At 39.8% G+C, this 26,416-nt stretch overlaps 1 protein-coding gene across 2 annotated transcripts; it reads left to right on the forward strand.

The window, feature by feature from the left end:
• Positions 1–1,049: 1,049 nt before the first annotated feature.
• Positions 1,050–7,267, forward strand: LOC112457749 (RNA polymerase-associated protein CTR9 homolog). Of its 2 annotated transcripts, none has more exons than XM_025020965.1 (14): positions 1,050–1,322; positions 2,386–2,484; positions 2,557–2,796; positions 2,873–3,445; positions 3,530–3,649; positions 3,731–4,041; positions 4,105–4,630; positions 4,692–4,886; positions 4,964–5,080; positions 5,161–5,471; positions 5,545–5,882; positions 6,001–6,175; positions 6,399–7,025; positions 7,109–7,267. In XM_025020965.1, the coding sequence occupies exons 1-14, from the start codon at positions 1,281–1,283 to the stop codon at positions 7,167–7,169; spliced, it is 3,735 nt and encodes a 1,244-aa protein (XP_024876733.1). In that variant the 5' UTR covers positions 1,050–1,280; the 3' UTR covers positions 7,170–7,267. The 2 variants fall into 2 exon arrangements, with proteins under 2 accessions (XP_024876733.1, XP_024876735.1); XM_025020967.1 differs by having other exon boundaries at positions 5,545–5,840.
• The last annotated feature ends 19,149 nt before the right edge of the window (positions 7,268–26,416 follow it).

Here is a 26,416-nt window from a genome sequence, read left to right on the forward strand (position 1 = left end):
TATAATTTTGCTAATTTGCGATTTTAATCTTTCGCGGCTCGAACTTCTAGAAAGAATTTAATTAAGGCTGTGAGAATTGTATAATCTGTTACTATGCATCAAGCTCATCGACATATGAACTTCTAAAAAATCAACAGATAAATTTCTTCGTGAAATAGAAAGTAAAGGAAATTAATAGTTTATTAATAATTTATAAATAAATCATGTACTAAAATTTAAAAATTTACAAATATTATAAAGATATCATTAGTTTAAGTTTGAGTCTTATATATAAGTACCAAAGTCCAACTGCTCAAGTCGTTGGATTAGCAGGATTAGCTTAATTCACTCGATGTTTCTTACCTTGACCTAACATAACCTCTAATGGCTCTAATGATGAACGGCCACGGTGCACAAATACCTAGAAATTAGATGCTTACTCAAGTATGTACATACATACATGCCGGACACACACAATAAATGGCGAAAAAAATTATTTACTTTCCGTTTTATCATATTTAGCAAAGCAAAAAGTTGGCCACAGATATACACACTACATATACTATAGCAAGTTCTTTATTGGTTTAGAAATGCTTCAAAGCATAGATTCCTTGTCCTGATTGGCCGCGTTCAGCAAACACAACTGTTGAGTTCGTCTTATCAACACACTGTGTTGATTGGTTGGTTCTAAAAGTAAGAGCCAATCACGTTCGACTGCTGCTCAGCGGCTTGGTCTGCTGAACGCGCCCATTGGTCCGAACGTTTCGGACCATTCGTAGTGCTGAGTGGACAGCAGTGGACAGCAGCAAAGTATATGATACATGGATACTATAGTACAGTCAGTGGTAGTATCATCAGAGAGGTTTCTCTCTGAGGCCCGATTCTCTATCGACAAACGTATGCGTAAACTCCGCTCTAACAGAAAAGCTGCAAGCTTATTGGCTGAAAACTGTGCGATAGCCAATCACGTTGCAGCCTTTCTGTTAGAGCAGAGTTTGCGCATACGTTTCTCGTTAGCGAATCGGGCCCCGGTATCACGGCCATTCATGGCGTGACGATTACTATATCGTACTACATCTATGGCCATGGCTGGCTACTTTGTGTGAGGGAGAGAGTCAAACAGTCATATCATTTTATTATGATCGTGCAGAAAAGCCGTAAGATATTAGATACCGAGATACGTCAAGTTATAATACGGTCCGTATTTAATTTGGTGCAGTGTAGTGTATGGTTTATAGTGCAGACTGCTGCAGTGTGATCAAATGTGATTCGACCGCCCTAACGTGAAAATACACGTTACAATGGCGGGCTCTATAGAGATACCACTCCGCGACACAGACGAGGTGAATATATCTTCTCTGCTAATTATATCGTTAATTCACGAGTCCCGTAACGAGATCTTGACCGTAATTAGGGGAATTAGGGGAGTCGCAAAATTTTTGCGATGGTCAGCGACGTCAATACAGACCTAACCTCAACGGAAAGAATATATTTCTTTTGGCCAAATAAATACTGTATTATATCAAATGTCACGTGTGTACACACATACACACTCGTGTCGCAATATGTTGCTTCAACAGCTTTGCGTTGATTATTTATTCTGAATGGAATTTTGAGATCTCTACTTTGTTTAATTTTTTTTTAAACTCTTTTACTCCTCTTGCGTTTATGTTCTCACATATCGTTATTTCTTCTGTTTGCAATAATTGCATGTTATATATCAGTACGATTGTAAGCCTGCGACTTTGTATTTAAAATATACTTCAATTCACATGTGTTTCCAAGTACTTTTAATTCTTTTTGCCTGTGACAATTGTGTCTTATGTACCAGTACGCGAGTATAAGCTATTTAAAATACAATTTAATTCTATCTATCCTCAAGTATTGTTAATTCTTTCTATCTGTGACAATTTTATCATATATCAGCACATAATTGCAAGTCTATGATTTTGCATTTAGGATACAGGCTGCGTTCGCTTTGGGCGCTTTCATGCTGAAAGCGTCAGTCTATCTCTATTGCTCATTACATGTTGAAAAAAGATGGAGTGATGCTTTCAGCACGAAAGCGTCCAAAGCGAACGCAGCCACAATCTAATCCTACCTATACATGTTTTTAAATAATCTGTTCCTGTGTTAATTTTATCTTATACATGGGTCATAACAAACATAATTGTAATGATTTTGTATGTAAAACATAATTTAATAGATTACTTCCTTATGTTTATCCTTATTTCTACAATACATTATGACCCAAATATTATTTGTCCATCTTATGGATAATTTGATATTATTCACAATGTAATCGTATTAATCTTTATTGAGATATCAACATTGACACTAGAAAATGATAAAAGTGCAAGATATTCATGTAAGATAAGATTTTAATTGTTCTTTTTAATTTCACAGGTTATAGAACTTTATTTAGACCAGTTACCAGACGGAGATGAAGTTTTGGGGATTCTGCGGCAAGAACATGCCCAACTTACCATTTGGGTCAATTTGGCCGTATGTAGAATAGACAGCTTTAATTGAAAATTATGTGTTACAGAATCTATATAAGTTTGTTTCTCATTTCAGCTTGAGTATTATAAGCAGCAAAAGATTGAAGATTTCATTAAGATACTCGAATCTTCTCGTATTGATGCAAATATTGATTACCGTGACTATGAAAAGGATCAGATGCGAGCTCTTGACATGTTGGCTGCCTATTATGTCCAGGAAGCCAACAAAGAAAAGAATAAAGATAAAAAGAGAGATCTTTTTACGAAAGCCACATTATTGTATACAACAGCCGACAAGATTATCATGTATGACCAGGTACGTAGCTACTATAGAGTTTTAACAACAATATCCACGATTTTCTTTAATGTTTGCTGTTTTTATTTTATTTCAGAATCATTTGCTTGGCCGAGCTTATTTCTGCCTGCTCGAAGGCGACAAAATGGAGCAGGCTGATGCGCAATTTAATTTTGTGCTAAATCAGTCGCCAAATAATATACCTTCTCTGCTCGGCAAAGCTTGCATCGCTTTTAACAAAAAAGACTACAGAGGTGCCCTTGCATTTTATAAGAAAGCTCTTAGAACTAATCCAAATTGTCCAGCCGCTGTTAGACTGGGAATGGGACATTGTTTCATGAAATTGAATAATCAAGAAAAAGCGCGACTTGCGTTTGAGAGAGCTTTACATTTGGATGGACAATGTGTCGGGGCACTAGTTGGCCTTTCGGTCTTGAAACTAAATCAGCAGCAACCCGACAGTATAAGAACTGGCGTGCAAATGTTATCGAAGGCGTACACGATCGATTCGACAAATCCGATGGTGCTGAATCATTTAGCGAACCATTTCTTCTTCAAAAAAGATTACAATAAAGTTCAACATTTAGCGCTGCACGCGTTTCACAACACGGAAAACGAAGCCATGCGGGCAGAAAGTTGCTATCAACTAGCTAGAGCATTTCACGTCCAAGTAAGTTATAAAGTAGCAATTAATGCTATTGTCAACGTTACATTTCGTTATCGTTCAGTTATAACCAAGTGAAAATTATTTCAGGGTGATTACGATCAAGCGTTTCAATATTACTATCAGGCGACACAGTTTGCCCCGCCTGTATTTGTACTGCCACATTTTGGCCTAGGACAAATGTATGTTTATCGCGGCGATGCAGAAAATGTAAGAAAATGCAATATATGTTATCTAAAATTAATTATTTGTGTATTGACATGTAAAATAATAATTTATCCCCAACAAAAGGCAGCTCAATGCTTCGAGAAAGTCTTAAAAGCACAACCAGGAAATTACGAAACCATGAAGATTCTCGGCTCGCTTTATGCTAATTCAAGTTCCCAATCAAAACGCGACATTGCAAAAAATCATTTGCGAAAAGTAACGGAACAATTTCCCGATGATGTCGAAGCTTGGATCGAATTAGCACAGATATTGGAGCAAAGTGATCTGAATGCAGCCTTGAATGCTTACGGAACCGCAACCAGGATTTTAAAGGAAAAAGTTCAAGCGGACATACCGCCGGAAATCTTGAACAACGTGGGAGCGTTACATTACAGGTATATATATATATTTTTTTTGTTTTTAATTTATATATTACTAATTTATTTTTTACTTCTCAGACTCGGTAACTTAGAAGAAGCCAGGAAGAATCTAGAGGAATCTTTGGCGCGTTCAAAAGCAGACGCCCTGCATGATTCTGTCTATTATAATTCGATAGCAGTGACCACGACGTATAACTTAGCGCGACTTAACGAGGCATTGTGTGTATTCGACCGAGCGGAGAAACTGTACAAAGATATTTTGAAGGAGCATCCAAATTATGTGGATTGTTATTTGAGACTCGGCTGCATGGCCAGAGATAAGGGACAAATATACGAGGCGTCTGATTGGTTCAAGGACGCCTTGAGAATCAATAACGAACATCCGGACGCATGGTCACTGCTGGGTAATTTGCATCTGGCCAAGATGGAATGGGGTCCTGGCCAGAAGAAATTCGAGAGAATTCTGAAAAATCCGACAACAAGCACCGATGCTTATTCTTTAATAGCGTTGGGAAACATTTGGCTGCAGACGTTGCATCAGAGTGGAAAAGACAAGGAAAGGGAGAAGCGACATCAGGATCGAGCATTAGCCATGTACAAGCAGGTAATACAGTACTATCTAGTTGATTAAGACACTTGTGATTGTAATTAATATGATTTGCTAGGTTCTGAGAAACGATCCGAAGAATATCTGGGCTGCGAATGGTATTGGCGCAGTGCTCGCGCACAAGGGCTGCGTAAACGAAGCTAGAGATATATTTGCTCAGGTGCGTGAAGCAACGGCAGAATTCTGTGATGTCTGGCTGAATATTGCGCACATCTATGTCGAGCAGAAACAATTCGTCAGCGCTATTCAAATGGTAAATAATAATATATATAGTTGTTACATGAGAAATAATTTTAACTTAACTAATTTATTTAACATTTTACATTGCAGTACGAAAATTGTTTGCGCAAATTTTATAAATACCATCATGTTGAGGTCTTGCAATATCTTGGAAGAGCTTACTTTAAAGCTGGCAAGTTGAAAGAAGCAAAACTGACGTTATTAAAAGTAATTAACCATATGTGAATATTTTTCAGATTATTCTCTTATTTTAATGCTTAGTACTTAATTTATCGGTATATTCTTAGGCACGCCGAGTAGCCCCGCAGGATACTGTCTTATTGTACAATATTGCTCTCGTACTTCAACGTTTGGCTACGCAAATTCTTAAAGATGAAAAATCAACTCTGACAACTGTACTTCAAGCGGTTCACGAATTAGGCCTTTCGCACAAGTACTTTCAGTATTTGTCAGCGCACGGCGACAGAATGGAACAATTGGCTGAAGCTGAAGCCCGGAGGTGTCAAGATTTGTTATCGCAAGCGCAGTATCATGTTGCTAGAGCTAGAAGATTGGACGAGGAAGAGAAGATGTTGAGACGGAAACAAGAAGAAGAAAGGTATGCCACTCTTGCCAGAGATATTCTTTATAATTATCGCTAAATCATTTAAATTTATCATCTAAATTTATAGGCAAGCCTTCAAAATGCGGCAGACGGAAGAGAAACGCAAGCTGGAAGAGATGCGTCGCCAAAAAGAAGAGGAGATGTTGCAGAAGCGACAGGAATATGTGGAAAAAACTAAGAACGCTCTGGTATTCGGCGAAATGCCGTCAGAAAAACCTGGAAAGAAGGGCAAAAGACCCCGAACTGACCAGTATATCAGCGATAGTGGGGGATCTGAACGAGATGAAGGCAGGGAAGAAGTGCCGAAAGACAGAAAGCGTAAGAGGAAACCTAGCGGTGAAACTAAAGAAAGGAAGAGCAAAGGTAAAGGCAGACGTAGGAAGGACGCCGGAAGTGGCAACAGTGGTAAAAGAAAATTAATTTTTTTTTTGGTACAGAATACTATAAAATCTCTCATTTTAATTATCGAGCTTAACACTCTCATAAATTTAAAGCAGCAATTTCGAAAATGTGTATTTTACAGGATCGGACAGTGATCAGCCGAAACGCAAGCGTGGTAGGAAGAACGCGAGGACTAGGAAAGAAAAATCGCGTAAGGGCGCGGTTGAGACCCTTAAGGGTAAGCTGGTTAAATCGAAGGAAACTATTTCCACGAGTGAGTCAGATAGTGACACGGGTGGCCTTAAAATCGCTAGCGGGTAAGCACGATATCTTAGTATTACACGATTATCTCTAATTTCATAGTCTAATAAATCAAAGATTTAATTTACGAGTCAATGTCATATTTACGATTTCTAGACTAGCATTGAATATTAAAAAATCTTATTAAATGTATGTGTCTTATTAATTTTTAGTTTAGTCCAAAATCAACAAAATCCAAATTAATAATGTTAAATTTCGCAATAACTTTTATTGTTACAGCGGCGAAAGCGGCAACGAGAATCAACCACGTAGCAGCAAACGAATTGCGTCTGATTCCGAAGCCTCTCGCGCCTCACGCTCGAGATCTCGTTCAAGATCAAAGTCTGGAAGCCGTTCAAGAAGCAGTTCGCGGTCGCGTTCTGCTTCCCGTTCGCGTTCTCCATCTCGATCACGGTCGCGCTCTCGATCTCGATCCGTCTCTGGATCTAGATCTAGAAGCGTTTCGAGATCAAAAAGTCGCTCGGTATCCAGGTCAAGATCAGGGTCAGCCAAAAGCAGGTCAAGATCGAGGTCAGGCTCGCGTAAAAGTGGCTCGCGATCAAGGTCTAACAGCGGCTCGCGAAGAAGTGGATCAAAGCCAAGATCAAGGTCGAGTTCGAGAAAGAGCGGTTCTAGGTCAAGGTCACCGAGCGGTTCAAGGAAAGGCGTATCACCGTCAAGGTCCCGATCCAAAAGTGGCTCGCGTTCAGGCTCGGAGGGACGCCAGTCGAGAAGCAAGAGTCGATCGCGGTCTAAATCGAAGTCCGTCTCAAGGTCTAAATCAAGATCGAGGAGCGGCAGCAGATCGCGATCGCGCTCCAGATCGAAAAGCGGTTCTCGAAGCCGGAGTCCGAGCGGATCGGCACGGTAAGTTTATTCTTTTTATACAATTATAATATATAAAATTTTTCGTATATATGTGACATTAAACATATTACTTTCTTTCGCAGTTCTGCATCTCCAGTATCAAGAAAATCAGTTTCGGGAAGTGGCGGTAGTGATAGCGAATAAATCGGTTGATCCTGCAACTGTAACACGATGTATCATGGTGAAAAAAGAAAAAAGATTACACGTGAATAACATGTATAATTTTTATAAAGATCATTTTATGAAGTTCTTTCAATACAAAACAGGAACCATGTTTAATCTCCGCTGGATTAATTTCTTTTGTAATTTTTAACGAATATTTTAATGTGATGCAGATAAACAAAAGTAGTTACATATTTTTTTAGCAAAGCACCAATTATTTTTTAAATTTTCATCCATTCTTGTTCTGGTTTAATATATTATTTTCGGTAACCATATCGTCAATTGACAGAATATATTATTAATGAAGACGTAACTATTGAAAGACCAAATATTCTAAAGTTAATTGCGGCTTTCGCGCAATTTATTACACGCATGGGTTATATTGATTTTTTCCTCTGATTTTCTCTATCTCAGAGAAAAAGACATGATTTTGTAATTTGATTTGTCCTCATTAATAATAATAAGAAGGCAACAGAGTTTCGCGTATTATCATATACATTATACATGTATAATATATCAGCACTGCGGCGGTAACAATGTATGAAAAATACAAGACAAAAATGATATCTATGTTTAAATAACATAAGTTTTGTATTATAATACAGTGCTAAATAAAACAACGAAATTGCACATTGGATTACTTTCTTTACCTAAATCAGGCGGAGAAATTTTTCTTTTAATCTAGTCGCGCTTTTCGAGATAACTAATGATCTCACGAGACATAACGACACTCGAGCGAATTGTGAAACGTAAATGTAATATAGTCAATACTCGCTTAGTCAGACGGTCGACGCTCCTAGGTTTCAACATACTCGTACGTTATTGTGCAAATATAATTCGCTGTCGTGCGAGGAGCAGTGCGCATATCGATCTCACACAAGCGGTATAAAATAAATTATTAACGCTCATTCTCGAGGTGAGTGACACATTCACATGACCTGCGACGGCACTTTGCGTACAAGTTGCTGGTGACAACTCGATTTCCCTTACACATTTCGCTCTATTTTTTTTACCCTTCCGAACTACGTTCCTCGATCCACCCGCGTTCGTATCGATCCTTCCGCCCCTTTCTCAAAAGTCCAGAGACTTATCAATGATACGACATTTTCGGGGAAGAAAGCATTCATTTCATTTCCTGATGGAAATACAGCAATCTTAGATATATAGCTATATCCATTATCCAATTATACATAAGCAAGAAAATAAAAACGAAATCTCGATGAATATTTTAGTATTACGTTGGAAGCTATAATGATAATGAATTAACGAATAAATAATAATAAATAATGCTTTTGTAGTAAATTCGTCCAGTTATATTTAATGAATTTCTACCAATATACTAATGACATTTGTGATTACAAACGAGGCGTTAACGTGCAAAAGCAGTTGCGTCTGTATAACAGTTCCACGTGGGGAAGCATACTTGCCACGTGGTAATTTTATTATGAATGTTACACGAATATGGTCTTTGTAGAAAACGGATTAACCGGTTTCGGCGCGCATCAGTGCTCGCACGTAATTATGATTTAATTGTAATCACATTTCCAGTTCAGCACTCGTCCGCTCCCATTGTCCGTATGGGTTTAATCACTTTATCCTGCTTTAATTAATGAGCGGAAATCGTGTTGCAGAATCGTCCCGATCATCGGCACATCTGTCTATCATTCCTGGGGTCTCTTCTCATGACCTCTCGTGACTTCTCTTATCTATCGTGTCGTTCGCGTTATCGCCGGTTTCTAGCTCAAAAGACTCGGTCGAACTTTATCGTAAATGGTAGCCCAGTTCCATCGTGTCTATAAAGTCTGATAACTTCCTGTCAGGTGCACGACGTTATATACGATTTCTGATATACTCACGTTGACATACCTATCATAAGATACCATACGTAAGACGATCCACCATTATTTCTTTCTCTCTCCCTGTTTTTTATCATTATTTTAGCGACGAATTTAAACTTCTACTTTAAAATAAAATGCAAAATTGAGCCTCAACAATACAGATTAAAAAATTTAATCTTTTTAAAAATAAATCTTATGCATTGATATATCGATGATCCTTTCTTTAGTGATGATAGTCTTTTTTATGATTATTTCTCTATTCCTTCAGTTAGGGAAGATTTCTTTTATACGATTCAAGTTTTACTCGAATACTTCTACGAGTTTTGTGAGTTATATAGCGAGATATCGCGCTAGTTGCTCTGGCCAGAGCTTTATTTTTAGACCATGTTTTACGACAGGTGCGTTCCATTGCTTTAATCTCAATAGCATATAAAGCTTGGTAAATCTAGTGTCACACGTGGCAAGCAAGATTCCATCGCATATACATATGTAATAACGCTATCAAAACTACAGTGCGCGGAAGAGCGAGTACTTTGAATTTCCCACGAGTAATTTTCAGTCCCGTCTCTCATCGATAATACTTAGCAAGCCACGAGATATCTTCAGATTCGGCAAAGTCAATTGTTCCCACATATATCAATATCCAATTAATTAATTAATTAAATATTCATTATATGTATCTCACGTAAAGTCTTCTTCTCCAACGTTGACTCGGTGTTGGAAGCGTAACATTTAGAATAAATAATGGCAACCCTTATAAATTGCGTGTTACCTTATATAATTATACAAATCAGAAAAAATATAATTCACTCTGTTACTTATATCCTATATCTAACTCAAATACTATCAAAGTATTTTCTGTGAATTGTTGCTAGATCTTAATTACACGTGAGATCCTTCATGAAAATTTTACGGTAATAATTAAAGATCCCGATTCAGAAAATCAGCGGATTTGGACTGCCCAAGGATACCGTGCGCCGAAATCTCTGTTCGTTATCATTACGACCGCTTAACTCGCAAGCGCAATCTTCGTTGAAGTATATACGTACATCTAGAGGGAAATCTTTAGTCTGATATACAAGAAGATCCAGGTCGGCGAATGGAGATATTACGGAAAGAGAGCTTGCGAGTCCCAGTCTCTGCTACGCCGAGCATATACTGAGAGCTCCAAATATTTGCCGTTTCGATCCACCGGCGCGTGGTGTGGATTTATTTTCTCGCTCCCCTTTCTTGCTACCTCATTCAATCATTTACCTGCTGAATTGGCCTAGTCATTTCAATGTTTGTTGTTTCCGTTCATTTTTCTTTCTTTCTCTCTCTGGATCCTTTAATTAACTTAATTCAATGTTGAAATAAGATACGTTTTTTATTTCTGCCAGAAGAGTTTATTGCTCAAGGAATGTTGAATTCTGATGTAATTTAACTGTCTATCGCGCTCGATCAGTGTAAATAACAAAAAATAAAAAAAAAATCACACAAAATTCAAAGTCTGAGATACAGAAATAAGCAATGCGTATTCTCCATTTTACTGACACAGTATCTCATCTGCTTTACGAAAAATAACCAAGTTACTCTAGAGAAGGATACCAAGCTTTTTAACTATATTTTCAACTTTAACGATCTTGGCTTCTTGGCAGTGATTATACAGAATTTCATGAAACCAATCATTGAAATGGGAGAACTGCCTAACTTTGCCTCTCGGTGGACTAAAGTTTAATTAGTTCTACAACTTAGTATCACGGAATTATGCATAGCCACAGGTACGTCAAAGCCAATGCATTATTATTTGCGCCGCGTGTGTTTAGTCTGCCGTGGATTGTTCTAGAATTTACTGTAACTCTCAACTCCCTCTTTTGTTTTGCATTGTCTTTGACGACAATAAGTTCATTTATATTTTACAATATTAGTTCTAACCTCGAGAGTCTCTGACACAATGGCAAAATTAGTGTGTATATATCTAGTATATACATTACGGAATATGAAATTGAAAGAGAGTTAAACATCCGAGAAATGAAACTGTTCTTACGAAAAATAATTATACATTGACCTTTCATAATACGGGTATCCTCTTATTCGTCGCGATAGAGGACATACGATTCCGCCTGAAGAAATATATCCTTGAATCAAAACCTGAGTAGAATGTTCGCTCTTTTCGAATTGAATTTTCGCGAACGTGAAATTGCGCGCGGAAGCGAGACAAGGATTAAATAAAACCGCTTTAATAAGAGTAATTGCTAATGAATGACTTGTGAAATTACGAGTCGGCTTGCTTTTCGAGATGCTTTTCAAAAATTGCGACGGACGTCATATCGCAAACGTTATTGTGAGTGTGCTGGCACTCGAGACTCAAGCGTTTTCGTTTGAATCGCGCTTCAAACAAGATTAATTATCATTGTTGCCTGTCGTTTATATATATATGCATTGTATGTCACTTGTTCCACGTCTGACGCTCATTACGTCGAGGGTTACGAGTTGTTATCGCGTCGACGTTGGCGTGGGTTGTCAGGTTATTATTATATCATCGATTTATAAGAGACTTAGGTTATACAACGCCTAAAGAGACATTAAGAAAAATAATTGATATTTTAATTGATTGTCATCAAAATTAATTTAGTAATTTGGTATAAGTGAACAGATGGTATATATCACCAATAATTCTGTTTTATTTTTAACTTAATAAAAAAATTGTGTAAAATATTACTGACGTATTTCTAACATATGGGCAAATATTGAGGCAAAATATGTTTGGTAAGTCACTTCCAATGTATCGCGCCTTCAGGACGATCGATGAGATATCGAGGGTAAAGCAGTTCGGCAAAATCGTAAAGCGATATACTACAGGGTGGTACCACCGACTTTTACACACGGACAGCGCTAAAATTACGACTGTGTAAACGCTGGTGGAAGCTGGCGGCACGTGTCCTCTGCCTCATAAACTTTATCGCCACGTGCGTAAAGCGTTCTGGATGCCGAAACTTTAGCTTTACGATTCTTGATACGACCCGGAAGCGATCGCGGTCTGGTTATCTCCATTTCGTTAAGGGGAGAAAGATCCTTAGGAAGCACTAAGATTTTTTTATCGCGGCATATTCGGAACGATAAAATTATATCATTGCAGCATTGCGACAAAAAAAATGCGCAACATATACATATTGCTTAAAATAATCGAGAACTATAATAACTAACGTAATTAACGTCTCAATTAATAATTCTAACATCGTGGTATTAATCGTAGGATATTGCAGGATGTTCAATTCGTCATATCTACAATTAGCGGAAATTGCTTTCTCGACACTAATTTCCTCTTTTCATATTAATGGAAATTCTAATTACTTAATTCTTATTAGGTAACTTACATCGTAGTTGCTCATCTCTCATCTCATGCATAAAAACGTAATATCCTCGTGCTTTCCGAGATATTGATCGAGATATTTTCGGCTTAAAGACGGGTTTCCGAAAACCTTACAGCGATATGATATCTCGTCGATGCTCAGGAAAAAGGGAAAGTTGATCCAAGGGTTCCAAGGGTGATCGCTGTTGTGTCTTCAGTCTTCATCGGATAAGGTTTAAGGTTACCGCAAACACTCGACCCCAAGGGACGTTTTGCCATGTTCTCTTTTTTTCCCCTCCTCGTCTTATTCCGCCTCTCATCGAAATTGCCGGGCTTTCATCGTGACCTAATTCGACGAAGCCTGTCTTATCGTTCGACGAAGGCCAAGAGCCGGCTGATACGGAACGCGATTCCGTATTGTCTCTTGACAAGGAAAACGAATATGCGACGCAGGAAATGCTCGGAGGAGCTTCTCGCCGATTCATCGCGACGGAATTCCGACTGAATTGAAATGGATTCGCATTGCGTGAATCGTCGCGACGACGTCTATATGCGCCTTGTAACATTGTAGTCGAATATTGCTCAGCAACTTTTCTAAAGCAACAGGAATGTGTACAGAATCACGTTTGCTATAATAAATTCAAAAGAGAAAAAGAAAAAGAGAGTGAAGAGTCGAGCTGAGGATATTTATCTGTTACACTGTCAAAGTATGTAAAATAAAATACGATAAAAACTTAAAAAAATGAAAGACTAGATTAAAAGAAAATTTGCTTAAATGTACATCTCTGGATGAAAAAGTACGTGTACTACATTGAAAAAATATAAGTGGAGAAAGATGACATTACTGATGCATGCGCGCGAGATTCTTGTCTGCTCGTTGCAGATGTATTCGAATGAGAATCTGACCTCCTCGCGCGTTCTAGAAAGTGCCAATTCCACTTTTCCGGTCGGAAAGGTAATTTCTGCTAACTGCAGTTTTCTATGCACTGGCTACCGCGCAACCTCCCCTCGGAAATCTCTCGTTCTCTGGATGAGACTGGATGAGACGCGTCCTTGGTCTCGGGATGCAGAAGGGTCGTTATCAATTTCTTAAACGGCATGCATATTCATGCGTGCGTATCATATGCAAAACAAGACGGAAGCTCTGGCAAATATTTGCGCGTCGTCGCTGACATTTTCCGCGAGAATAGTGCGGACGGATCTGCAATTCTGAGACCTTCATCGTCGCGGATCCGTTGGTTAAAGCGATTTACAGATATTGGATTACAGGTCACGTATTTGGCCTTAAATAGAAAGTCGCAACAATCGTGATTCCCAGTCATATAAAGCTCAGAATAAAATTAAAAATCCAAATATTACATCAGCATTGGAATTAAAATCGGAATCTTTTAAACACATATATGAATATTATATGCGCATATATACATATGGCTTAATTAAAATTAAAAAAAATTTTAAATTCTTAAAAAACCTTCTCTAGAGTAAAATTAATCCTATTTCTTCGTGCAGTACTAAAAGTAAAAATTTTTTCGTAAAAAGAACCGGGTAAACTCGAGAATATTTTAAACAAGATTATGAATGTAAGTTTTGCCTCAAACTTTAACAGGTGAATCGTTATCGTTCTTGTCTATCTAGAATCTCTCTGCGTTTATCTTAAAACTTGAGAGAACAACGTTCTCTCTTTTTTTTTTCTCCTTATAGTCGCCCTTTCCACCTCCTCTTAACTTTTCTCATTTAATTCTTTACCTTCGTGTATATGCACGCAAAAAATTCTTTTCTCTCTAGCTGTTTGAAAAATACTTATAATTACGACAATTAATTACGACAATGTACTACGGAAGTAGATAATAAATTGTTAATTAATATTTTGAACGTAGTGTTTTCCCGACAGCGAAGGAAATCTGTAAATGGAATTCCTTTATTTCGACAATTTTGGTGGATGGGAAAGCTTTTCGTTGTCGATTAAAGCTTTTTGTACGTTGCGCCACTTCGCACAACTTTGCTTTATACAGCAGCAGCCACAAATCCAGGATAATCCCCGTCTTAACATATTTTTTGACGACTTTCTCGCTATTCCACGGGATTAAGAAATTAGGCAATTTGAGAAACATTCGCGCGGGTGAGCTTTTATTTTTGATAATGACAAATCTTCTATTTTGACTTCCTCAGCTTTAAACTTAAAATACACAATGCCGTGTGAAAACGCAAGCACAAGACAGATGTGTTAAGGATTTGAGAAACCCACGAATGGCCGACGCGGCGAAAAATTTTATCGCGACGCTTTTACGCAGTTACGACACAATAACATTAGTATAAAAGCGGAAACGCTTTATCTACATGATACGAAGCGAAGTGCAATGTTTCTATCTTACTGAATGCATATTTTTTAATAAAATATCTCATTTCGCGGCATTACACATGTTTTTTCTCGGTACAACGCGGCTGTTCAAGAAATATTTTTCTTCATTCTGTTCACAGCACGTGGGAGGCGAATCTCACTTCCCTTCCTATGTAGAGTGAAATAAATTGAGTTCGGAGGATTTGAGTTTAAATACGCTTGCCTATGTGTTGATCGTCGTGATGTAATCAGTTTCAAGCAAATATTCAGCATAGAAGCGCATGAGCATACAGAACGTAGAGTTGGTAAAAGATGATTTGAATTCGTTCAATTCACAAATGATATATAGAACAGCGCGAGGAGCACATAAGAACACTAAGATATAGTAAAAATATAATAACAGAATAAAGTGCAGTCATCTTCCTTTAAAAATTAATTGTGCATTAAAAATATCCGAGACACGTATGATGCGACGGATGGTACTCTTATTGACGTTTCTCTCGACATTAAATTCTATTCTTAATGTCTTAAAATAATTAACGTAATTAAATTTTTGCCAACCGACCAATTGGGGTAAAAATAGTCGATTTTTCGAATTAACTACTCAATACTAAAATAAGATCTTTGTCGAGACCGGAAATGTCGAACGACCGCAATCCGCTCGGCATTATAGATACACCGCGGATAAAAATATTGAAAATAATTTCGTTATACAAGATAATCTATTTCCCTCTCGGCGGTTTTTTATTGGCAGACGACATCGTGATTTTGCAAGTGTGAATAAAAGGGACATGTTTCGCAAGTGCAGCGGACATTTTTCGAGTGGAGACCCAGCGTTGTTGTCGGCTATTTCATTTTTATCGATCAAGCTTGAGTTGAACTCCTGGTATTACATGAATATATGAATACTATAGTGTACATAGGACGGTTGTTAGCTTTGCCGAAATATTCAACCGGAATCCAGTGTTACATTGGTACGACGTAGTTTACATAAAACTCATTTATATGATACATTTTACTTGATTATATTCAATTTAATATTACTTATTATTCACTTCAGATATTTATATATGATTTTGATGCCGAAATAAAAATTGCTGTTGTTAATAATTTGTGAAACGTTACTGTCTATATTCGATCCAGGAAATATTCTGTCAGAAATGCATTATATTCGTGGTATATATAAGCAAATCTCCGGCGAAACCCGATTTTTCATCAAATTCGTCTGCCACATCAATCGTTCCAATCTACGTCGATCGTTTCAATTGCAAAAGAAATTCAACTGTTTTTGCGGATATTCCTTGCGCGATCGACTCCTCGCAGAATTTATGTTCGCGAGCGAAGTAAATCCTCTTCCCTCGTTCTGGTCCTCGCGTGTCATGAAAATGTATGGAAGGTTTCCATTTTCTCTCACCCTCTCTTTCGTCGCTATACCTCAGTTCGCATAGCGATATTATCCCTATAGGCCTATAGAATACGATCCTGTCCTTTGTCTCTCCTCGTATTGCATAATTGTCCTCGAAATTCTCTACTTCTTTGTTAAACATCAAAGACTTCTGATTTAAATATACAACAAATTTAAATATATACAACGCTACAAATCAGCAAACGAAATCAATCTTGCAGTTCTCTCATTTGCGAGAACAAAAGCATATATATGCTCATATTTCGTATGAGAATTAGGTAAGCGCCTGAAAGAAAAATGCAGAGAAAAAAACAGGAAGAGAGAAAAGAAAAGAATATTATCAAAGAAAAAAACTCGCGTGTAACTTTGCGCGGCAAACCTTGATAATTGTGCAAACTCGACGAGTTTTATTCTTTTTGACATTAACGCGACACAACGGCGATCGAGACGCCACGCGCCGTCGAGCATTGCGCGTGATATGAAAGTCCCGGATGCTGGATTTCGAATTCAATTGGCGGACCGTTGAGAATCGAGAAAACCCAGCGGAATTATTCCCGACAAAGGTTCGGAGGGTAAGTCCTCGGTGTTGTGTGCGTCTGAACGTGAAATTCTTTCCGTCGCACGAATCTCGTGACCAGCCAATACCCCCAGAGTCTGGAGAAAAATTGGGAAATATGCTTCGGAAACACACGCGAGGTCAAGAAAATCTCGTGCGAGATGATAGGCGGGCAAACGCCTTTAACCTTTAGAAAGTAAGCCGGTATTATACGTGGCCGTCACACGTACGTGTCGGAGGAAAAATTCTAACGTGGAGTCGAGAACAGCTGCGTGATTGGATCCGTGCCCTTTGACGAGAAGAAAGATTATTTTTCGATAAACTGTAATTATTTTTGCTCTCAAATATAATACGCGATAAATTTTATTCGTCTGGTCAATCAGTTTAATTCAATTTGATTTTAAAAGCGAATAAAAAAAAAATGCGAAACTAAACTCCCTCGTGTGTCGATGGCCACCTCTCGATTATTCGACGGCGCACAAAGAGTTGATACAACGTTTCGGTGAATTTTCAAAGTTCACCGCAGCATCGCTGTGTGAGCGTGCTACGAGTTTTCAGGCTAATCGTTTAGTATGAAACGAATCCTTTATACGCGGAGCGCAGCTCCGAAAGTTCCCGGAACAAATCGTTTAAGCAGAATTAGCGATGGGAGGCGAAACACAAATAGCGCGCGGTCGATTCGGTTCAGCCGTGAGAAGAAAGTATCGGATAAATTCTAATGTCGAATATACAGCGAGGGAATATATATTTTCTTAGAAGTGCGGAATATCGAACAGATCGCGGGATCCGTGGGTGTAAGCTGCTCGTTATAAGAAAAAGTGAGACACGCTTGTTCGATACGGACACGTCTACCGTCGCGGCGTCGGGGTGACGCGGACACCGCCGAGTTATGATATCTCTCGTTACGTTATGTCACATAGGTATATGATCTGGCCTTAACGCATCGTCTATCGATAGCCTGTCGCGATGTAACGTCGATTCCAGTAAGATAAGGTAAATGTCCCCATGGCCGACCATGTTCCCTCTACCGACTTTTTTGACGTGAAACGTTGTTTACGAGGCTGCTGATTCAACAACACGTTCATTAGTGCAGTGGAAAAATTCAGGAATTCGTGCAGTACAAAATAATTATAACGTGCAGAGTAAGTACAATAGTTAAATATATTTTTTTTCGCATTTCTTGCCGCACGTCACCATCCACGCGTATTCTTAAGAGTGAGGTTAGGAATTGTCGGTCGCCTAAATAGTCCGTATTTCGTTCAAAATCCTTTTGTAAGGAATAATCCGAGCGCTAAATGGTTTGTTACAATTTGATTGCCATATTCGAAAAAAAAAATTAGTCAAAAACTGTCATTTTTTTTATTTATTCGATGGTCGAGGTCAGACACAGCAAAACGCCTGCATGTCCCCAGTACCATACACGTAAACGTCAGTATCATCGAAGCTGCGGAAGCCGACGGCTGCGGTGAGGTTATCCGCTTAGAGGCAGTACTATGTGGGATCTCGGTAGTCGCGGCGCCGTGGTGTTGAGTGTGACGTGTGGGTGCGTGCTGATATACAACGCCTGCTCGTCAACGACAGTCTGCTGTCGCCGCACGCGTATCACGTTCTCGGTTACCTGCGGGAGGCGATTCACGAGCTCGGCGCGGCCCTCCGTGTCGTCCACGTCCACGGTACCGGTTACGTGCGTAAGCTCTGGCACAGTGCGAGCCGTTGTTACCGCGAGCGTTTCCCTTCGTTCAGGATGGACAGGCGACGCGCGAGCAATTATCAGCTCAGCAGCGACTCGTACGCTGCCAAGCGCGGAGAGTCGCCGTCGTTACCGTCATCGCCATCGTCGTCGTCGTCGTCGTCCAGGTTTGGCTTGATAAAAATACCTTTTCATGACTTATGTGTATTTATCATGTTTATCATTGATTTATGTTTATTTTTATGTTTACTTTTCGGTTGAAACCTCCGCCTCGCATGCTCTGAAAAAAGGTAATCGGTAATGGGGACATGCCCGGTCAAAATTGGACACAGCTGGTCGGTAGAGAGGGCACGCACTAGTGCGCCTTTATTCTTCTCTATCTAGAAAAATACTTGACGGAATGGATTGAGCCTACGATTTTTGGAAAGTGCATGGATGAAGCTATCCACCAGTATGAAACTCTTTATCGAATTTATTTTTGTCACGCTTGACAACGCCATTCTTTTGTTGGGTCGGCCTTATAGGTGTCGGCCATAGGGACATTTACCTTATTTGTTTCTTAAACTGACAAGGATAAATTGAAGACTATGATTTATTCAATTGCGGTTCAAGTCTCGAAAGCTCCTTCCGCGCGCGCTAGTTTTCGGATGATCGAGTGGAAGTCCCGTTTTCCCGCGCACAATGCGGGACGTCCTTCGCGAGATTACTTGAACCGTGATGTAATCGTTGTGTAACAAGGGTCATCCACGCGACACGACGTTATCGAGAAAATTCTGAGTGCAACATTGACAATACGCAACACGCGATCCCACGAGTGGTATCCCAGCGATGCATCCGGAATAATGGCGGAGAACCTCCGATTGTTACGCGAAATCGATGCGAGATACAATCGTAAAGCAACTCGAAGACGATTGTCTGCTCGCCCGCGGGGATTGTAGCGTAGCTCTGCTCGGAGGGAAGCTTGCGTTTGCGTCGCTCAAGGATCCTCCAAGGGAAGGCGTTTAACATTGCACAAAGCGCTATGACGAGCTGCACATCCAAGTATATTGGCTTAATTTCATCCTCGTACCGGAGGATCCTCTCTCCGTCGAGACGCTCACCGCAATGCAGTTTGCATAACTCAGCTTTTTAATACCGGAACGCATTATTCGACCGCTTTTATCTTTTCCGAGGCTTGTACGACGCGACACTTTTTAAAATTACGCTACGTAAATTACGTCCACCGTTTAAAATCGTGCTAAAGTGTAGGCATTCTAGGCTCAACGATGGCCCTTTGACATTTGATAATTAAAAATTGAACGGTCGAACGAGGAGGAGCGTAATGTACGATTAATGGAGTTTCTTTCTGTTCGTGCCGCGATAAGATTATCCGACGTTTCGCAGCTTCTGCCGTGAAAATGGGGAAAATGGCACGACTATCTCCGATACCGTCAGACGTATTAATGATGTCATTAATACGTCTGCTTCGAGCGGTCTGTAATACGATTACGATCCCGTCCCGCCGGGGGAATTTCATTTCAAAAGTCACATTACGGCTGCTATCTCTTTGAGAACCTCAGAGGGATTTTTCCGAGAGACACCAGAAAATCGCGCGTAGGAGAGAGAAACAGGACGTTTCGGTGCTCGAGCGGTTTTATTGCCGCGCGATTTCTACGTCAGAATCGATGAAGGATGGAGAAGCCCTATCGTTTCCCGCGGGTTCTCTCTGAGTACTCGATATCCTTTAATCGTGTTATCGCATGCAGTACCTACAATACGCGCGCGGCTCCAACAAAGGACACGTGAAAGCTTCTTTTTACACGCCATCAATTTTCCCGCGCGGCACGCGAGAAGCATTGCGTGCGTGTACACCCGACAGCAAACCCCCCTCCCCCCCACCGTCATCGCGCGTAGAATGATTCGGGTCGTTTCGCGGAAAACAGACGTTGAACGATCATCCCTCCTCCGCGAAAAGCAATCTCGGTGACGCAGAATTCAGAAAATGCCGTGTAAACGCCGCTGCTAATGTTTCACCGCGCTTTCTCTTCCATCTTCCCGCTTTTCCGTACACCTCCGCGCCTATAGCCTCCCTCTCGTCGCGTGTTTTATATGAAATTTAATCTCGCGCTTGCCGCGCCATTAAATTTAAACTTTCAGCAGTGAGACAGTTGCGCCGGTGTCTCATCAGTTGAGTGGCGGAGAAAAAGAAATTAATAAACTTTTTCGCGAGTTAAGTTCCGATATAGTAAAACTGTCTTTAAACTTATTAGTTTTTCTTTTTTTACTTATTTACTGAAAATTTTCAGAATTTTTATCTTTATTGTTTTCCTTTCAGAGCTTATACGGAAAATTACTCTCGTTCGAGAATCTTTTCAAGCGAAGTAGTAAAATCGTTTTTTTAATCAAACGAGAAATACGTGAGAAAAAAAACACGGATTCCGTTTAATCAGAATTCGTGTCCATGCTTGATTAAAATTGTTCTCATTTTCTTGTATTTACCGTGATAAGTCTCCCTTTCTCGGCCCAGATAGACTGTATTAAATGTTAGCAATATCTATGGTAATTTGAACTTAAAAGGCGCTCGCGGCCGTAAGTCTACCGATTGAAGGATATCACCCTGAATTAAAGTGGCGGCGCTGGAAAGTAGTAAAAAGAGATCTCGGCTTAATCGATTCGAGACAGGGGAGAAGTCGTTCACTTCACGGGTTGTGTCGTTACTTTTGAATAAAGAAGAAAGCAACTTTTCAAGGTTTCCGACGAAATTCGTCGTCTTCTCCGAGTAATTGTTGAAATAATGAAGAACACGGAAACGTACTTGGTTGGCTGGTGCGGACGCTTTTAAGCCTGAGAATAGAAAATCGAGCTAAGTTGGGCTCTACCTATATTTAGAAGGTCCTGAGGGGGATAAGTCTTGATATAGGATCACTCGTTAATGCGCGAGAATTGCCACCTACGCTTCTTGCTGACGACAACTTATTCCCGTCGAAGAGCATCCAATTGTCGGGTAAGAGCTTTCAAAATTGTTTCAACAAAATTGATAAAGAACGGAGAACGGGGTTTAAAGGGGCACTGACTTCGACCCGTAGCGACTCGAACGTATATCGTCAATCACGATCGAATAAACGATTTATTTATAGTAATATAATAACGACGATATTTTCTGTGCAATCGTTCGACTATATTATTTTACTCTGTATTTTATATCTTATAAACGCAAAGCTAAGATTAAAGATGAGAATCTTTTAAGAGCAATCGACTTAAATTGGCACGCTTCAAATGCCGTCAGTCGCAATTTACTTGCAATACTAATAGCATTCCTTGAAAGCTTCTTATAATATAATACCCGGAACAGGCACTTAAAATACAACTACCATAAGCTACGACCATGGTAGGATTATATTTCATAAGGCTTCAAACGTTTAACGTAATTCTACTTCGCGATAGCTTTATGATTAACATTATCTAATTAATTATGTCAATATACAATATAATACATAAATGTTTGTCGAATAAGTTCTTGAAAAGTTCTTTTTTCAGCACTTGCTCTTTTTCCGAATTCCCAAAGTATCAGTTCCTGGTCAAATATTAGCTACAGAGATACTTTGTAAATGAGTAAACAAACGGAACTCATCGAAAAGTGTCGCAAATTCGATCAAAAAGTCATGAATACTGCTGAGCGATGATGTCCCACGATCGAATGAAGTTTCAAGCATTGGAAATGGAATATTTTTACCTGCCACTGACGACGGACTGTGGACTACCTAATCTTTTAGATAAACGAAATAACCATGTTTTTCTATGTAGTTTGTTTTACGCGCTTCATGTAACAAGGCGACAGAAATGCTGTTTACACAATTCCGCTAATTACGAAAATGACCGATATAGCGAATTGAGAAATTTTCTTTTGGCATATAATTATATCGATATTTTTGAAATGTCGCCGGGTCGTTTGACGCTTAATAGAAGGACCCAATTAGAGTTAATAGCGTATGTTCTCGCGGTAATCGATTTGGCCGGGAATTTATTTGCGAGTGTCGCGCGTCGATTTCACCGAATAATCGAAGGTAAACTCGTTAACCCACGCGCACTGGTTAAAGTTCGCGAGGCTGTAGGCGCCTTCAATTAGCGTCAAGTCAGGTAATCATCAGGCGACGTTTAACTCGCGAGATCAGGTCGCTCGCGCGCAGATAGGAAGTCAGAACTGTTTGCATGGCCTGAATAAGCGCTGCTCGTTGGACCCGTCAACGTGCACGAACGTATCGTGCGCGCTGCGACACGTGTATAAAATAAAATATTCATATGGCACGTGAGCGGACTGTGAATAATCGAATTTGATATCAACATTCTAGCGATGTGTACGAGAAGCGTTCGTTTTAATAAAAAATATGCGAACGGAGTTAATAATATATCGTATCTATTACGAGGATAAAAATATGATAGGGAAAATTTCAAATGCGACGTAATGTCCATTCGGCGATGTATTTTGCCTCAAGAACTAATTTTTCGCATGACCGTTCATCGCGATGGCTGAAAGTTTTTTGTTTGGAGTAAACCATCAAGGTCGTCGGTTAACATTAATCGACATTTATGAAGGCGTTGTTCATTAATGTTACGTAGCGGAGCAGCGAGCCCCGTCACGCTCGCATCTTCCGCGTCCTTGTTAAATATAGATCTCCCCGTGGGCGACCCTAATTCTGAACGAACTCCCGATTGTGTCGCCTGGTTAGCCACCGCATAATTGAACCATACATATCGGAGTGATCGAATTGCCGAGGTGGGTGGATTTCGGATCGAAGGGTTCCCAAACTATTCGTATATTCTTGAGGGACATCGGACTAAAATGGATGGAAAGGACAAAATCATATTATCATTCATTTGATGGAAGAGGAACTCACGAAAGTGTCTCACGTAAAGAGCAACTATTTCGTTCTTTCGACATCTGATAAATTGAAGGATCGATGCAAAAATAAAAAAAAATCGCAATTTATGAGATCTCGGTACTTTAAATGTTCTGGAGAATTTTAAATTCTTTAATTCTAAAGAAATAACAGATTTCGTTCAATGTAAAAAGCATTGTTAAACGTATTAAGATTTGTAAAATTCTAAAAGACACTTTTCTTCGGAATCCTCGTATCAATAATGCATTAACGAAGGAACGGAATCGACCGCTCGACAAGATGTCGTTTAAAGTTTTTTACATCACTCGGGAAACGATGCACTTTAACCTACATCACTGTGGATAAGACGAGGCAGTTTTTAAATGGAAAGACCGTCACCTCCTTGGAGCGTCACCGCGTTAGTGCAACCGCACGTCCTGTCTGAAGGTTAATCTTGGCGATAAACACGGACGCCACGACTGAGGCAGTGGGAAGGAAGTCCTCGGCGACGTTCGGAGCACATGCTTTCCGTCTGATAAAGGCGACGAGAGAAAACAAGATTATCGCTGCAAGCTCCATTAAAATTAGTATCCTCGCGCTAATTAAGGGTGAGAAAGGTAAGTTTAAAGTGCGCCAACTATAATTATAACGACGAAGAAAATATATCCGATATAATAAGTTATCCACTCCAGCCTTCACTGTTGAACAACTTCCGTTGTTCTTTCTTTTAAATCGCTAGTGTCTACTGTCTACCGTCCAAGATTCTTCGGATATATATCTCCGCTTCTTCATTTCGTCGGGATCTTCTTGATTTTTAATTTTCTGGGGTTATGGGAGCACGTTCGCTGGCGCGCGCCAAGCAGAATGTTATAGAATTATATATCACCTCGTGAGAATAGAACATTCTTTCTCCGACCGTTTCGAAGCTGAGAGCACCACCCCCCCTTCCCTCTGTCGCATCGCTATTAATCTTACCCCGAGTACCAGACAAATCGACTGCTCCGACCCGGTTTTGTCTCCCAAAGAAGCGTATTACGGGAGGATTCCGCGATATTAAACGCCTCACGTGCTTTATAAATCTGCCCTCTCGGATTCAGCCGCGCGACAAGATACGCGAAATATCGTCCCCCCGTTGTCGAGTTCATATTATCGTGCCAGGAGAGTCAATAAAAACGTACCGCGCGAAAGCTGCGTATCTCTCTGCATTTTCGAAGAACGGCATTCACCAGGGTCAATCTGTCTGCATTGTTCCGCGCTCGTTGCGTTCGTCGCGTATATTGTGCGGGCTGTATCGACGATGAAATTAAAAGCGAAATATTCGAACGTGTTATGAACACGCACACAGAACGTATTGTACACTATATGCAAAGCAATGCTTACTTCAGTTTCAATCACGAATTGAATAGAATTTTTTTGACAATATAGTATAACAGTATCGTTCCACGAGCACTGACAGCGATAGAGATATTGTTATTTCCGAATGCGATACACTTATTTTGTCGGTATCATATATAAAATTTCGCCGAACTACGCAACAGAATCTGCTCGATCAATTTATCTTACAATATGCGCCAACCCACTGTACGTGGAAAAGCTGTTGAAAATGCCGTTGCACATCAGAGAACGTCTCGGAGAACTCGTGTAAAGCTACACGACCCAGGGAATACGCGATTACCAGGAACGAAAAAATTCCTTTAGCCGGGACAAGTTACAGTTACAGCCGGAAGAAATATGGCTGCATAAAGCGTGGAGACAGAGACTCGACAAGACGCAGTCACGATACCGTCGCCGCTGCTGCATTGCCGTATATATGTATGTAGAACCGTGTAATGCCACTATTTCACCGTGCTCTTCGGCAGGGCACACGTAATGAGATTGAGCCCGAGTGCGAGCGCGAAAGTTCGGATAGTATGCTTTCGCGTAACCATGCCACCGCGGGTGGTAAGTATTCGGGTGTTTTACGGGCATAGTAACTTAACGGGCGAACTCGAGCTTAGACAACGTAAGAGGATTTGCACGCGATGTTATTTTCGCGCTGAGCAGCCCGAGGCTCGTACATTTTCTTCGAAGCGCGGAACGAAGAATGTTTAATAACTCGCTATTCACCGGGAAACTATAGTTGTCTCATAAATCATGCATTTTATGGAGGAAAAATTCGGCATAAAAATGGATTCGAGTATTCACTCGACACGCATTTGCAAATCTGATTTGTCAGAAGCATCTCTTTAGGTCATACCGTCCGATTTGCCGAGCTCGCACTCGGAGTTTTCTACGAACAAGTAAAAGTTAAACGTTTCTCTCGGTCTGTTCGCCCTTAACTTGGTTGGAACTTTCGGTTCAAGTAAACACGCACGAAGCGCAAAATTTTCCGTATACCAAGGGAATAAAGTTTGCAGTTCCAAACATGCTGAAAAGCGGATTATTCTTTTTGGCAAAATCAAAAGAGCGCTCGGTGCGTTTTCACGGCAATCGTTTTTTAATTTATCTCTTTGAAACGCTGCCAAATGTAACGCAGAGCCAGCCAAAACGCTTGCTCTGTAGAATATCACGAAATACTGGAATCCTGAAAGTGTCACGCAACGTATCTGGCGCCAAGGTGACTGTTAATTCACACGTAACAATAACCCGTTAATCGTTGGCAAATAGCTGTAAAGTTCCTATATATGGAAACATTTCTCCGTATACTATAATTACAAAAGCGGCAGCTTGCGTTGCTCCTGATTTATTCATGCAGAGATTTGCATATCAACGATAACGCAATGCATTTAGTAATTGATATTCTTAGTGATATCGACTTTAACATTGTACACGTTTCCTGATTATAATAATAAGAAGTAACTGGGTCTCCTTAACGAGTACAGAATACATTCTGTAAAAATAATTCTTATTCGAGAAGTATAGTAGAAGTAAAAGTCGCCTTATTATTCGAAGTTTCTTCGACAAGAACGACCGTCTTCGACATCTTCCTGTATATCACTTTCGGATAAAAAAGTATCAAGCCGTCTGACATTACATTTTCCAGCTCGATGTCTTTATTCTTAAATAAAGAAAACCTAGATGCGATCCATTGGAAACTGCGCGTATAAGAGATTTCAATTTGGTCGTAAATCCTCGAGAGTGGAAAACGCGCGAGCTTTGCTTCTATACAACTCGTTTCACATCAGCGGATCTCTAAACGTAAGATTTAGATAAATATCTTCCACTCTACCCGATGC

Source organism: Temnothorax curvispinosus, unplaced genomic scaffold (genome assembly GCF_003070985.1).
Source record: "Temnothorax curvispinosus isolate PA1 unplaced genomic scaffold, ASM307098v1 QBEX01008212.1, whole genome shotgun sequence".
Lineage (NCBI taxonomy): Eukaryota > Metazoa > Arthropoda > Insecta > Hymenoptera > Formicidae > Temnothorax > Temnothorax curvispinosus.